General features: G+C 53.7%; 1 protein-coding gene across 17 annotated transcripts in view; it reads left to right on the top strand.

Annotated features, from left to right (window-relative positions):
- The window catches only part of HDAC5 (histone deacetylase 5), a 47608-nt gene that overhangs the window by 14384 nt on the left and 18445 nt on the right, over positions 1–14779 (top strand). For 8 of the 17 annotated variants that reach the window (XR_004179288.1, XM_031657122.1, XM_031657119.1 and 5 more), the window contains exon 3: positions 6691–6740. The exons of 6 other annotated variants lie outside the window; for them this stretch is intronic. Coding sequence is in view for 7 of the 11 variants with exons in the window: in XM_031657122.1 (XP_031512982.1) it covers positions 6691–6740 (50 nt within the window). In the remaining 4 variants the exon portion in view is untranslated. Of the gene's footprint in view, positions 1–4747; positions 4928–6690; positions 6741–14779 lie in introns of all 17 variants that reach the window. 3 more of the 17 variants (XM_031657131.1, XM_031657133.1, XM_031657132.1) reach the window with 3 other exon arrangements.

Genomic DNA, 14779 nt, shown 5'->3' with positions numbered 1-14779 from the left:
GCAGTGTTCTCATGTAGAGGCATGGCCCTGAAGACTAGCCCTGCAGGGTATCCACGCAGGCCCCGGGGATAGGGGCATTACCCTGGGGCCAGCCCTGTAGGCTGGGGTGGGGATGGGGGCGTAACCTTGGGGACCAGCTCTACAAGATACCCAGGTAGTCCCCTGAGGTAGGGGCATATGCCTGGGGGCCACCTACACAGGTCCCTGGGATGAGGAATAAACCCAGAGGGCTGGTTCTTATCCTGGTCTGGAGTCCACAGGTCCAACTAAAGACCCTGCCTGCTGGCCCCCAGCCCATGGCCTCTGGGACTCAAGGTGGTCTCTTGGAAGACAGAATAATCACAGAGCATCTTCTTGGGACAGCTCCACCCTATCTGGCTTATCAGGTCCACCCATCCTGCCCTGTCCCCTCTGTTCTTTGCTACCAGCAGGAGCCAGCAGTTGGCCGGAAGTTTCCTCCCCAGCTTATTCACTCACCTCCTTTCAGATTGTACCCCAGAAACCTTGCAGGCTGGGACCCTGCTCTCTCATCTCCTCCCTAGGCCTGGCTGCCCCTGCATGGACTCCCAGGCAGCCCCTCTCTCCAGATCCCTGTCTCACCGCTTCACCCCCAACACTGGCTGGCCTTCAGAGTGGTGGCTTGGTCCATGCTGGCAGGAGGGAGGCGTGAGTCACCTCAGCGGCTCGGCTCGGGGAGAGGGCTAAGAATGTTCCCCCTGCGCAGCTCTGATGCTGTGTCTGTGACGCGGCTAGGGACAGATATAGGCCTGGAGCTTGGCTGCCTTGATTTTTTTTTTTTTTTTTGGACCCTGGAATGTAAATAGATGTTTCAAATAGAAACACTTTAACCTTTGGGTTAAAAAAAATCCACCCCGGATAAACACGGCCATGAGGGCCCAGGCAGCCTGGTGTTTCCCTCCCCACCCGCTTTCCCCGTCTCTTGATCGGTCTCCAGACAGGATGCAAGAGCCTATGGCTGAAAAAGCAGGTGTCCAGGGAAGCTTCTTGGGACAGTCTGAATTGTGCAGGTCTCCCAAGCCCAGGGGTTGGAGCAAGGGTCTTTCGAGGGTGGTGCCTGCCTGCCACCTCCAGCAGCATCTTTGGAACCCTATTTTAGGGACAGCCTTTGCTCTCTGGGCTGTCTTGGTTGCTGCCATTGCCCAGCACCTAGCACAGTGCCTGGCACATGGATGAATGAATGTCGCATGGGGAGGGCTGGAGTCCAGAATTGCTGGCAGGATTCCTGGGCTCTATTCTGGGGCTTGGACCTCTGGTTGAATAGAGACAGCTTTAGTGAGTCACCCCAGCGGGTGAGACAGAGCCTTAGCCTACCGAAGGACAGGGGCACTCTGCTGTTCTTGCTTGAAGAGCGGGGCAGATCTCAGCATCTGCTCTTAGCGATCAGAGGTCTCCCTTGATGGATGCGGTCTCTGCCTGGCCACCCTGCCATAGCCCCCCAGTACACAGTGAGCACCACCATCATCCAAGCTTGGTTCTGGCTTAGGGAGCCTGGGAGTTTGAACTCTAGTCTGGGATTCTCAAGGACACAGAGGTGGGGAATTTTCTGCCTCCCTTATGTAGACCCTGGATTCCCCTTTGTCCTATACTGGGTGGAGCTGATGCTCAGACAATGTGCAGGCTTTATGAGACAGCATGGAGGAGGAGTCTGCTTTTCCTATGGAGGGAGGGTGTGAATCCTGCTTGTGCCAGGAAGGAATGCTGTGGACACTGGGAAGTGCCATGGGGTCCAAGTTTGGTCTTAGGGCTTTCCCTGAATATTCTTGTTTGTGCTTTTCGGACTTTCTGGGTTTGACTGTGTGTGTAGGTATGTAGTGCCAGGAGGGGAAGAAGTACAAGACTCAGGGGTGAGATGGAACTATTATAATGCACTAAGTGACAAGGCTATCAGGTACTTTCTCTACTTTTTTTTTTTTTTTTTTTTTTGAGATGGAGTCTCGCTGTTTTGCCCAGGCTGGAGTACAGTGATGCGATCTCGGGTTGCCACAACCTCCACCTCCTGGGTTCAAGCGATTCTCCTGCCTCAGCCTACCAAGTAGCTGGGACTGCAGGTGCATGCCACCATGCCTGGCTAATTTTTGTATTTTTAGTAGAGACAGGGTTTCACTATGTTGGCCAGGCTGGTCTCGAACTTCTGTCCTTGTGATCCGCCTGCCTCAGCCTCCCACAGTGTTGGGATTACAGACATGAGCCACCACACCTGGCCCTTGCCATATCTCTTTTAGGAAAGTATTGATAGCTGTGGTGTACAATTGAGAAGGATCAGAGAGGTTAAGGAACTTACTGGACATGGTGGCTCATACCTGTAATCCCAGCACTTTGGAAGACTGAGGGAGGAGGATCACTTCAGGCCAGGAGTTTGAGACCAGCCTGCGCAGCATAACCAGACCCTGTCTCTACAAGAAAATGTTTTAAAAAAGTTATCCAGGCATAGTGGCATGCACCTGTAGTTCTACCTACTCAGGAGGCTGAGGCAGGAGGATTGCTTGAGCCCAGGAGTTTGAGGCTACAATGAGCCATGATCACTGCATTCCAGCCTGGGCGCTATAACAAGACCCTATCTCTTAAAAAAAGGGAATCTGCCCAAGATCACAGAGTAAGTGAGAGCTAGAATTTGAACTCAGGTCTCTGGGTAGGACCATTGCTAATCTACATAAAAGCTGCTTTTGGCTGGGTTGGGTGGCTCACACCTGTAATCCTGGCACTTTGGGAGGCCTAGGCGGGTGGATCAGCTGAGGTCGGGAGTTCGAGACCAGCCTGACCAACATGGAGAAACCCCATCTCTACTAAAAATACAAAAAATTAGCCGGAGTTGTGGTGCATACCTGTAATCCTAGCTACTCAGGAGGCTGAGGCAGGAGAATCGCTTGAACCTGGGAGGCAGAGGTTGCGGTGAGCTGAGATTGCGCCACTGCACTCTAGCCTGGGCAACGAGAGCGAGACTCTGCCTCAAAAAAAAAAAAGCGCCAGGTGCGGTGGCTCACGCCTGTAATCCCAGCACTTTAAGAGGCTGAGGCGGGTGGATCACAAGGCCAGGAGATCGAGACCAGGCTAACATGGTGAAACCCCATCTCTACTAAAAATATAAAAAATTAGCTGGTGTGGTGGCAGGCGCTTGTAGTCCCAGCTACTTGGGAGGCTGAGGCAGGAGAATGGTGTGAACCCGGGAGGTGGAGCTTGCAGTGAGCAGAGATTGTGCCACTGCACTCTAGCCTGGGCGCCACAGTGAGACTCTGTCTCAAAAAAAAAAAGCTTGTTTTGTGCAGATTTTTAAAAGGTGGCCCTTCTTCTGGGTAGATACATCCTCATGCCAGTGTGCATGTCCTGGCGATTGGAGCTTGGGTTAGGTTTCAGCCCCAACTCACCCCTTTAGATGAGAGCCCATGTGCAATATGCAACCTACACAGCCTTATGTGCTGGGCCTGTCAGTGCGCTGAGCACAGGAACCATTCTGGCCTCAGGGACCTCCTGGGGTTCTGAGAGGAGGCTTTGTTTTCTGTAAATACTGAGGACCACTTGGTCTGTGATCTTCCTCCCTGAGGGGATTTTAGCCCAAGGAGAGAAGGGGGCTCAGGAACAAAGTTGAACACCAGCCCCCGTACAACCTCCTGTAGCCCCTCCCCCGCCTCATCCCCTCTTCTTGTTTTTGAGACCCTCAGCTGTCCCTTCCCTGCCACACAGCTGCCAGACAGGAAATCAGATTAACTGTGTCCACACACACAGCTGTAACAGCTGTTAGGTTGGCAGCAGGCAGCCTGGGGACACTGAGACAGTGGTTCTCAAACTTTTGGTTGCATCAGTATTACCAAAGGAATGTATTAAAATGCAGATTCTCAGACCTTGACACCCTCCCCCCTCCCACAAAGGTTTGGATTCCGTAGGGCAGCCCAGGAACCAATGATTTAAACTCATGTCTCAGGTGATTCTGATGCGAGTAGACTCAGCCCATCCTTGGAGTAAGAGCTGTGTGGACATGGGTCACAGGGCCCAGCAGTCAGCCAGTGGATGTCCTCAGCATCCCTGGAAGGCCTTGGTGGGTCTTGGGACTCCTGGGAGAAGGGCCTATACAGGAGGAGGGAGGCTGTCGCCCCAGAGAGAGGTGAATCCAACTCCCAGCTGCCTGTTAGTCGGGAGAAAGGATGTTTCCAGCCACCAGGGAGCAGGTGTCTAAACCCCAGCAGAATGGGTGATTATGGCAAGCTGCCAGGTGGGCAGGGCACCCTGCTGGACACCCAGGGCTGTGCTGTGCTTGGGGAGTGGAGGCGGATCTGCTCTGGAGCCCCTGCCATTCTACCCCAGGTGTGGAGCAAACAGTCCTAGCAACAGCTGCAGACTTTGAATGGTTAGTGTGCCTTTTACTTGCCTGTAGCTTTGTACCCAGGTATATGCCAGAAATGGCTGACTGGGAAATGTGAGTCTGCTTCCCCAGAGAGCATCCCAGGATCAACTGCTAACTCTATTTGTGCCAGTGAGAGATGCTTTGTGCCCACCATCAGGGCTCTGCATCCCGAGCTTAAGGTCCTTCAGAGTCACAGTCTGCCTCAAGGTTTCTGGGGGTTCCCTGCACTTGATCCCATTCTCCCCTGCACTCCTGGGCTCTGATGTTCTGGGGACCAACCAGGTGTCCTTGTCTAGACCTCTGGATCCTTAGTACAGAGTTTGACCCCTTGTTGCATCTCTCTCGTTCAGTTTGAGACCGGGCCTTAGTGTTTCCCCTTCTGTTTTTTAGTGGGGAGCAGACAGAGAGCCAGAAGAGCTGGTATTAAGCCCTGGGTCCTCCATCTCCTTTCCAGGTGACCTTGGACAAGTCTCTTCCTTCTCTGGCCTCACTTTCCTCCTCTGAAAACTGGGGGAATTGAGTTGCTGATCTTCAGGCCCTTCCTTCCCTGACACTCTAAGGGTCTCTGAGGTCAGTTTCACATTGTATCTGCTTTGTGGGAAGAGGGGCTTAGGGCCTCCCATGTCCTCAACCCAGGAGGATGTGGAATAGAACTGGGGAGAGAGGTGTCACCTGCAGTGGGGCTCAGTGAGGTTAGAGCCCAGGGAAGAATTTTGGACTGCTTGCAGCTGGGGGCCCCGAGAGCAAGGCGCAAAACTTGTGCTCATCTGTGCTAAGTAATGTTTTTGAGGGACAGGGGATCCCACAGCTGTGGCCTGAGCCACAGAGCACAGAGTGGCCCTTCCTGGAGGTAGTGAGGCAGGTGAGATGGCCTGGAAGTGCGGGAGTGGGAAGGAGGCAGCTCTCAGAGATTCCTCCTCTGGCACTGACACCTAGCTACTGGCTGCACCGGCTTGTGTTGTGTGTGACCCACAGAAGGGCTTTGTTTGTGACAGGACCACAGAGTGACATTCAGACAGTCTGAAATGAGTGCTAAGACTTCCCTCTGGTGGGAGTCTGAGGCTGGCACCCTTAGAATCCAGGTGGTCTGTGAAGTTGGCCCCACTTAAAAGATTTGGGAATTCTAAGTATTTCGTTTTATGCGCTTTATTTTTTATTTATTTTTATTTTTATTTTTTTTGAGACAGAGTCTCGCTCTGTTGCCCAGGCCGGAGTGCAGTAGTGCAGTCTCACCTCGCTGCAACCTCCGCTTCTGGGTTCAAGCAATTCTCCTGCCTCAGTCTCCCGAGTATGTGAGACCACAACTGGTTAATTTTTGTATTTTTAGTAGAGATGGGGTTTCACCACATTGGCCAGGCTGGTCTTGAACTTCTGACCTCAAGTGATCCTCCTACCTCAGGGTCCCAAAGTGCTGGGATTACAGGTGTGAGCCACTGAACCTGACCGATTTTATGCACTTTAGAAACATCCTGAGAAGGCCAGGCGTGGTAGCTCACGCCTATAATCCCAGCACTTTGGGAGGCTGAGGCAGGCGGATCACCTGAGGTCAGGGGTTTGAAACCAGCTTGGCCAATGTGGTGAAATCCCATCGCTACTAAAAATACAAAATTAGATGGGCGTGGTGGTGTACGCCTGTAATCCCAGCTACTTGGGAGGCTGAGGCAGGAGAATCACTTGAACTTGGGAGGCAGAGGTTGCAGTGAGCCAGGATCATGCCATTGCACTCCTGGGCAACAAGAGCGAAACTACGTCTCAAAAAAAAAAAAAAAAACATTCTGAGAAGTGGTCCACAGGCTTCACTAGATTGCCGAAAGAGTTCAGGACACAAGAAATACTAGGAGCCGTTAATAATAGCCCTGCCTGGCACCTCTTGATCTTCCCAGGCTCTGTGCCAAGCTCCTCTGTGTACATTCTCCTGAGCCTAACTACCCTGGCAGGTGGGTGCTCTTCTGCCTCCCAGTTTATAGATGCCTGCATGGAGCGCAGGGTGGTACTCCGTGCCTTGCCCTAGGAAGGGGGGTGCCTGAATTGAACCCCCAGCGTCCTCTCACTCCAGAGCCCTTGCTCTTAACCACTATGTGATGTGTGTTCACTTGTGTTACTTAAGGAATTGTGAAAATTGCTAGGTGAGAGTCAGATCCAGCTTGCCTATGTGGAAATAGTATCTGAATTGTGGTAGAACCTGTTGAGCCTAAATTGGCCTCACTAGTCACACAAGAGCACAGAAATAGATCATGGGAAACTGTCCTTGGTGGGGAGGGGTCATTGGTGTCACAGCGTCATGGGCTCAGGGTGTGAAATGCTGTTCTCCGCCTCCTTCCAAACTCCCTCAGGCCAAGACAGGAACAAGAGCCTTTCCCCAATCTCCAAGAGACAGAACAAGGTAATTAGAAGCTGCTGACTCCCCAGCCTGGTGAGGGAGGTCCTGAGGGCCTGGGTGCTGGTGGGAGATTCTGCCCTCCAGGGTAGGCCAGTTACCCAGGGCTGTCTCTTAAAACAAGGGAACCTGGGCCGGGTGCAGTGGCTCGCGCCTGTAATCCCAACACTTTGGGAGGCCAAGGTGGACAGATCACCTGAGGTCGGGAGATAGAGACCATCCTGGCTAACACGGTGAAACCCTGTCTCTGCTAAAAATACAAACGATTAGCCAGGCATGGTGGCATGTGCCTGTAGTCCCAGCTACTGAGGAGGCTGAGGCAGGAGAATTGCTTGAACCCGGGAGGTGGAGGTTGCAGTGAGCCAAGATCACCCCCCCGCACTTCAGCTTGGGCCACAGAGAGAGACTCCATCTCAAAAAAAAAAAAAAAGGGGGAACCTGCTCGGGCGTGGTGGATTATGCCTGTAATCCCAGCGCTTTGGGAGGCCGAGGCAGGCAGATCACAAGGTCAAGAGATCAAGACCATCCTGCCCATCATGGTGAAACCCCATCTGTACTATAAAAATATAAAAATTAGCTGGGTGTGGTGGTGTGCGCCTATAGTCCCAGCTACTCAGGAGGCTGAGGCAGGAGAATTGCTTGAACCCGGGAAGCGGAGGTTGCAGTGAGCCAAGATCGCACCACTGCACTATTCCAGCCTAGCAACAGAGCGAGACTCTGTCAAAAAAAAAGAAGAAAAAGGGAACCTGCACAAGGTCACAGAGTGAGAGCTGGAATTTGAACTCAGGTCTCTGGGTGGGAACATCGCTAATCCACATAAAAGCTTCTTTGTGCACATTTTTAAAAGGTGGCCCTTCTGGGTAGATACGTCCTCATGCCAGTGTGCGTGGCCTGGCGATTGGAGCTTGGGTTAGGTTTCAGCCCCAACTCACCCCTTTAGATGAGAGCCCATGTGCAATATGCAACCTACACAGCCTTATGTGCTGGGCCTGTCAGTGCGCGTCCACAGTTTGTGCTCCTAGAGCACAGGAACCATTCTGGCCTCGGGGGCTTCGTGGGGTTCTGAGAGGAGGCTTTGTTTTCTGTAAATACTGGGGACCACCTGGTCTGTGGTCTTCCTCCCTGAAGGGATTTTAGCCCAAGGAGAGAAGGGGGCTCAGGAACAAAGTTGAACACCAGCCCCGGTACAACCTCCCCTGCTCCCCTCCGCCTACCTCATCTCCTCTATTATTTTTGAGACCCTAACCTGTCCCAGGGCTGGCTTACACTGAGCATATAAGACACCCCTGACGTGGGAACCAGACTGCACACGTGTGTGTTCAGAGGGAACCTCCCTGTGCCGGGAGTCAGGACACCTGGGTTCAGATTCCTGTTTTGCTTCTGCTTAGCTGGTAGGATCATCTGCAGAGCAGCCTCTTTAAGAGGCTTGGTTTCCTCACCTGTGTCTTGAGGGTATTGAAACAGATGATCTCCAAGGTCCCTTTCACTCACTCTTCTCTTGTGAAGGCAGCTCCTCAGATCCAGGGAGTGTCTGCACGGACCTCATTTATGTCCTGTATAGACATTCCAAATGGCGTAATAATGCCCCGTGCCTTGTATCCTATGCCCCTTGGGTCCCCTCCCCTCCTCCTAGCTTTCTGGGGCTGGTGGCTCCTGGAGCAGGGTCTTTTTTTTTTTTTTTTTTTGAGACGGAGTCTCGCTCTGACGCCCAGGCTGGAGTGCAGTGCAGTGGCGTGATCTTGGCTCACTGCAAGCTCCGCCTCCTGGGTTTACACCACTCTCCTGCCTCAGCCTCGCAAGTAGCTGGGACTCCAGGCGCCCGCCACCTCGCTTGGCTAATTTTTTGTATTTTTTAGCAGAGACGGGGTTTCACTGTGTCAGCCAGGATGGTCTTGATCTCCTGACCTCATGATCCGCCTGTTGCGGCCTCCCAGAGTGCTGGGATTACAGGTGTGAGCCACCGCGCCCGACCGGAGCAGAGTCTTTTTAAAAATTAATTTTATTTTAGGCCGGGCGTGGTGGCTCACGCCTGTAATCCCAGCACTTTGGGAGGCCGAGGTGGGCAGATCACGAGGTCAGGAGATCGAGACCATCCTGACTAACATGGTGAAACCCCATCTGTACCTAAAAATACAAAAAATTAGGTGGGCATGGTGGCACGTGCCTGTAGTCCCAGCTACTCAGGAGGCTGAGGCAGGAGAATCGCTTGAACCCAGAAGGCGGAGGTTGCAGTTAGCCAAGATGGTGCCACTGCGCTCCAGCCTGGCGACAGAGCAAGACTCCGTCCCAAAAAAAGGAAAAAAAATTATTTATTTATTTTGAGACGGAGTCTCACCCTGTTGTTGCCCAGGCTGAATGCAATGGCGCGATCTCAGCTCACTGCAACCTCCACCTCCTGGGTTCAAGCGATTCTCCTGCCTCAGCTGCCCAAGTAGCTGGGATTACAGGTGTGGGCCACCATGCCCGGCTAATTTTTTGGGGTTTTTTTGTATCTTTAGTAGAGATGGGGTTTCACCATGTTGGCCAGGCTGGTCTCAAACTCCTGACCTCGTGATCCGCCCGCCTTGGCCTCTCAAAGTGCTGGGATTATAGGCATGAACCACCGCGCCTGGTCTTATTTTTATATTTATTTTATGGAGCAGGGTCTTTTAGAGCCAGGTGCTAAGCCTCTTGGGTCTGCCAGGCAGGTCCACACTGTGCCAGCTGCCTCCCCCGAGGGCTTATCTAGGGGGAACTAAAGGTCCCATTTCCTTGCTGGCCAGGGTTCTTGTCACAGGGATTCTTGAGTTGGAGATGCTGTCTCTTGAGAGGGGGCTTGGACCTGGGGTGCAGCTCATGGTGTGTTAAGAGCAGGGGGAAGGCTTGGCCTTGCTCTTGGGAAGCTAGATCTGTTTTTTACTGTGAACTTTTGTTCCCAAGGCACTGCTGAAACCTGTGTCTCATGGCCCAGAGCCACTTGTCTGTTTGGAGGCAGTGTCTCTTTGCTTGGACACCGTTTTTTTAGACTAAGGCTGTGCTGGCAGTAGTTTCAGGGGTTGCCCCGCGAGCACCTACATCATCTCCCCCAGAGGACCAGGCTCTCCCTCATGCTGCCTGAATCTACCCCAGAAGCCCCCACTGGGCTGATAGGGTTCCTGAAGAGGAGGCAGGCCCAGCGGGATGGGAAAGAAGTGTCACTCAGGTGCTGCACTGCCCATGGCCACTTGTGCTCATGAGCTGGGCAGGGCAGCTCCTGAGTCGAAACTTGCTATTTTCCTGGCCCCTTGCATGGCTAGAAACACGCAGCCCCAAGGCCGGGCGCGGTGGCTCACGCCTGTAATCCTGGCACTTTGGGAGGCTGAGGCGGGCGGATCACGAGGTCAGGAGATGGAGACCATCCTGGCTAACACGGTGAAACCCCGTCTCTACTAAAAATACAAAAACTTAGCCAGGCGTGATGGTGGGCGCCTGTAGTCCCATCTACTCAGTAGGCTGAGGCAGGAGAATGGCGTGAACCCAGGAGTTGGAGCTTGCAGTGAGCCAAGATTGCGCCACTGCACTCCAGCCTGGGCAACAGAGCGAGACTCTGTCTCAAAAAAAAAAAAAAAAAGAAACACACAGCCCCACCTACCCAGCAACCCAGGCTGGGACTTCCTATGGAGGCAGGGTGGTCAATCCTGCAGAAAACCAGCGGTCAGGATGGTGTTGCTGCTTGTTCCTGAGGCCGCCACTCCCAGGAGAAGGAAGGTTCTCAGTCCCGGGAAAGAGGAAAGTATAGAGGCAGGTTGGGGGCCCAGGGCTTTCCCCCGGAGCCTTGCCTCTGACCTCCGCAGGAGGTGGCTTTGCTGGCCTCTTGATTCCTATCAGAGTGAGACCCTGGCAGGTGAGGGAAGGACCCAGGGCCTTGTCCTCCCCTGTGACCCTTTCCCTGGCTTTCTTTTCTTTTCCTTTTTCTTTTTTCTTTTCTTTCTTTTTGAGACAGAGTTTCACTCTTGTTGCTCAGGCTGGAGTGCAATGGCGTGATCTTGGCTCACTGCAACCTCTGCCTCCCGGGTTCAAGTGATTTTCCTGCCTCAGCCTCCCGAGTAGCTGGGATTATAGGCATGTATCACCACACCCAGCTAATTTTGTAATTTTAGTAGAGATGGGGTTTCTCCTTGTTGACCAGGCTGGTCTTGAACTCCTGACCTCAAGTGATCCACCCGCCTCGGACTCCCAAAGTGCTGGGATTACAGCCACTGTGCCCAGCTCTGCCTGGCCTTTCTTTTTTTTTTTTTTTTGAGATGGAGTCTCACTCTGTCACCCAGGCTACATGCCAGGCTAGAGTGTAGTGGCATGATCTATACTCACTGCAACATCTGCCTCCTGGGTTCAAACAATTCTTCCTGCCTCAGCCTCATGAGTAGCTGGGATTACAGGTGCCCACTACCACACCCAACTAATTTTTGTATTTTTAGTAGAGATGGGGTTTCACCACGTTGGCCAGATTGGTCTTGAACTCCTGACCTCAGGTGATTCCGCCCACCTCAGCCTCCCAAAGTGCTGGGATTATAGGCGTGAGCCACCTCGCCCAAGCCCATCTATCCTCTTCTTTCCCCAGAGGTTCCCCAGCCTTCCTAGGTCCACCAGGAGGCGGCCAAGAGCCTCTTCCTATCATGACACACCCAGGTGCTTGGTGCTGATGGCAGCTGCTGCCACCTGCTCTGCTCATGCCAGGCTGGCAGAGGGCACAGATCCTTGAGAGAGTTCAAGGCCAGCCCGGCTCCAGGGTCTGTGCCTGGGCAGACTCTATTCATGGGGCTCCATGCCCCTCCTTTCCCTGACTCAGGCAGAGCAGCCATGGCCCCTTCCACTTTGGGTGGAGCAGGTTGCTACCTGGCAAACCCTTGGGGTGCTGCATACCACCCAGGCCCTGCAGGCCCTGCAAATTAATATTCTGTAGTCGCCTGTGATTCCTGTTTGCATGGGAACGAGGCTGCATGGCAGAGCCCTCTGCCTGCCCTGCCACCTGCATACCAATAGTGGCTCCCACTGCAGCTCCGGGCCTAACATCTCTGCTGCTGCAGTGGCAGTGACAGTCTGGTGGGAGATTCCCCTTGCCTGAGCCCATGTGCTCTCTGCAGGGCTCCTGCAAGGGAAGCCAGTACTGCTGGCGACAGTTCCAGCCCTAGGCAGGGTTATCTGCTGGGAGCCAGGAGTGCTTGGACCCCTGCCCTTCTCTGGGCAGGCGGGCTGGCATCCTGCTCCTACAACCCCGGCATTGCTGGGAGCAGCAGGTTGAAGCCCGTCCGTCGCTTGGCTGAGTGATCGGAGTGCCACGGGCCAAGCCAGCCTTGACTAAGAACAGATAACCCTCCGGCCAGCTCAGGGCCTTGCTGAACACTTCACGGGCTGGGGAGACCTGAGCTGGCTGCCATTTCCTTGCCACCATCGTGGACCGTGGCTGGCTACCTCCAGGAAGGCCGTCTGCAGTTTCCAAGGACCCTTCCGCCTGGTGCTGGGGCAGGACATGGGTTGGGAAGGAGGATGAGTATGTGTAACCCCACCCTCTGGCCACATCTGGCCACTTCTGCACATGTGACTCTGGCCTTGTGGCCACAGAGTCGTCAGTACGGCTGGCGGGAAAACCACAAAGGAATGTTCCCAGCCATGCTTGGGGGAGAAGAGGCTGGTGGGGACTGCCACATCGTGGTGCTCACCCTTTACCTTCTCCCACCCCACCCTGCCTGCAGGGGGTTCCAGAGGCCATACTCCAGGCATGCGGGTGGCATGGCCTTGGCCTCCAGCAGGCCTTGCTCCTGCCTTGTTGACACCCATTCAGTGCTAGGTTCTCTGGAGAGATCCAGACCCATCTAAGCAGGTGTGGGGGCCTCTCTTAGCCTACCCTTTGCCACCTCCTACCTCCCACCTCCCTCTTTTCTCTTTAAAAATTTTTCGGCTGGGTGTGGTAGCTCACACCTGTAATCCCAGCACTTTGGGAGGCCGAGGCAGGCGGATCACCTGAGGTCAGGAGTTCGAGACCAGCCTGACGAACATGGTGAAACCCCGTTTCTACTAAAAATACAAAAATTAGCTGGGCCTGGTGGTGGGTGCCTGCCGAGGCAGGAAAATTGCTTGAAACCAGGAGACAGAGGTTGCAGTGAGCCGAGATCGTGCCATTGCACTCCAGCCTGGGTGACAAGAGCGAAACTCTGTCTCAAAAAATTAAAAAACAAAAAAACTTCCCCCCCCCCCCTCGCCTCTTAATGCTGGGGGGTGATCTGGAGAGAGGCCAGCTCATGAGGGCAGGAGATACTGGTAGCCAGAAGGATCTGGGGGGTCCTTTCTTCCCAGGCCTGGGCTGGAGTGGTCCACTTTGCCACAGGAGCATTCCCAGCCCCTCGTGACCTCTCTGGGCTGTAGCGAGGAGAGTGAGGGCTTTCTTTGGAGAAAGAAGTAGAAGAGAAACAGGAATGGGTTGGCCCTGCCTCTCTCACTTCCGCCTTCCCAGGCAGTGGTATCCTGCCTTCCCCTTCCTGGCTGGAGGCTTTGTGGGGCGTGGGCTGTGCTTGGGGCTCCCTGCTGGTGTGGTGTTTGCCCAGTTGTCCTGGCAACCACAGGGCAGTGGTGGAGAGTGACATGCAGTGACCCGAGAACCGAGAACCGTGTGTAGGGACAAAGAAGTGGAGACCTAGCCTTCCCATAAGCCCATTGGGACCTCAAGCCGCTTGGCCCAGTGTCCATGTGGGGCCTGGACCCAAGGTCTTGGAACCCAGCAGGTCCTCCACTGCCTTCCCCTCGCCAGCAGTCTTCCTCTCCCCAGCCAGTTCTCCCTAGGACCAGAGTTCTGAGAGATCTGCCGAAGCTCCCGCCCTCCCCCTGCCGTTACCCTTCTTCCTGTCTGATTCCCTTTCCTTTCCTGTCTCCTCCTCCCACCTCCTCCCTGCTGCCTGCCCGCCCATCCTCTCATTCCCCCTCCCCCCAGGCACAGCTGCTGTTTGGCTCACTCTATATATAGCGGCATTTTCAGGGTAATTACAATAAAACTGTTGAAAGGAGATAATCCAGCAAAGGAAGCGAGTCTGACTCCCAGCCCCCTCCTGTCCCTGGCTTGGTGCAGCCCTGCACCCGCTTTCACCAAGGCCTCCTGTTCCCACCCCACTCCCATTCCCACAGCCTCTCTCTCTCCTGCCCAGTGTGCCCCAGAGAGGGATGAAGCCCCAGAAGGGGACAGAGGGTAGAGATATCCAGAAGGTCTCCACCAGCCTCTCTTGGGGTTACCAAAGGCACTGCCAGTCCTAGAACCAACCTCTGTGCCTCAGTTTCTCTTCTAGTATGAGGCTTTGCACGGGGCATGGTGTTGAGAAATAGGAGTGGGCACAGTGGTTAAAAGCTTAGGATTTGGACTCATATTCTGGTTCTTTGATCACCTAGCTGTGTCTGGTTGCTACTTCTGTAAATCTCAGTTTCCTCATCAGTAAAATGGGGTAATAATAGCATCTAAGTCATAGGTAACCATGACATTTAAATGAGTCATTCTTGTAAAATGCCCAGAGATGTTGACTATCAATGACAATATTATGTGTTGAAGGCTGGGCAGTGGCTCATGCCTATAATCCCAGCACTTTGGGAGGCTGAGGTGGGAGGATCGCTTGAGCCTAGGAGTTTAAGGCCAGCCGGGGCAACATAGTGAGACCCTGTCTCTACTAAAGATTTAAAAATTAGCCTGGTGCATTGGCATACTCCTGTAGTCCCAGCTACTCGGGAAGCTGAGGTGGGAGAGTTGCTTGAGGTCGAGGCTATTATGAGCTATGATCATGCCATTGCATTCCAGCCTGGGCGACAGAGCAAGACCTTGTCTCTGATATATATATATATATAGGTAGAGAGATACACATACATATGTATATATGCACACACACACAAAAAAAATGTGTTGAGTACTCACAATCTGTCAGGTACAGCTTCATGCTTATGCATGTTTTCTTTTTTCTTGAGACGGAGTCTCGCTCTGTCACCTAGGCTGGAGTGCAGTGGTGCAATCTTGGCTCACTGCAACCTCCGCCTCCAGGGTTAAAGCGATTCTC

This window comes from Papio anubis, chromosome 17, assembly GCF_008728515.1.
Source record: "Papio anubis isolate 15944 chromosome 17, Panubis1.0, whole genome shotgun sequence".
NCBI lineage: Eukaryota > Metazoa > Chordata > Mammalia > Primates > Cercopithecidae > Papio > Papio anubis.
This window is presented reverse-complemented; position numbering and strand designations above follow the sequence as displayed.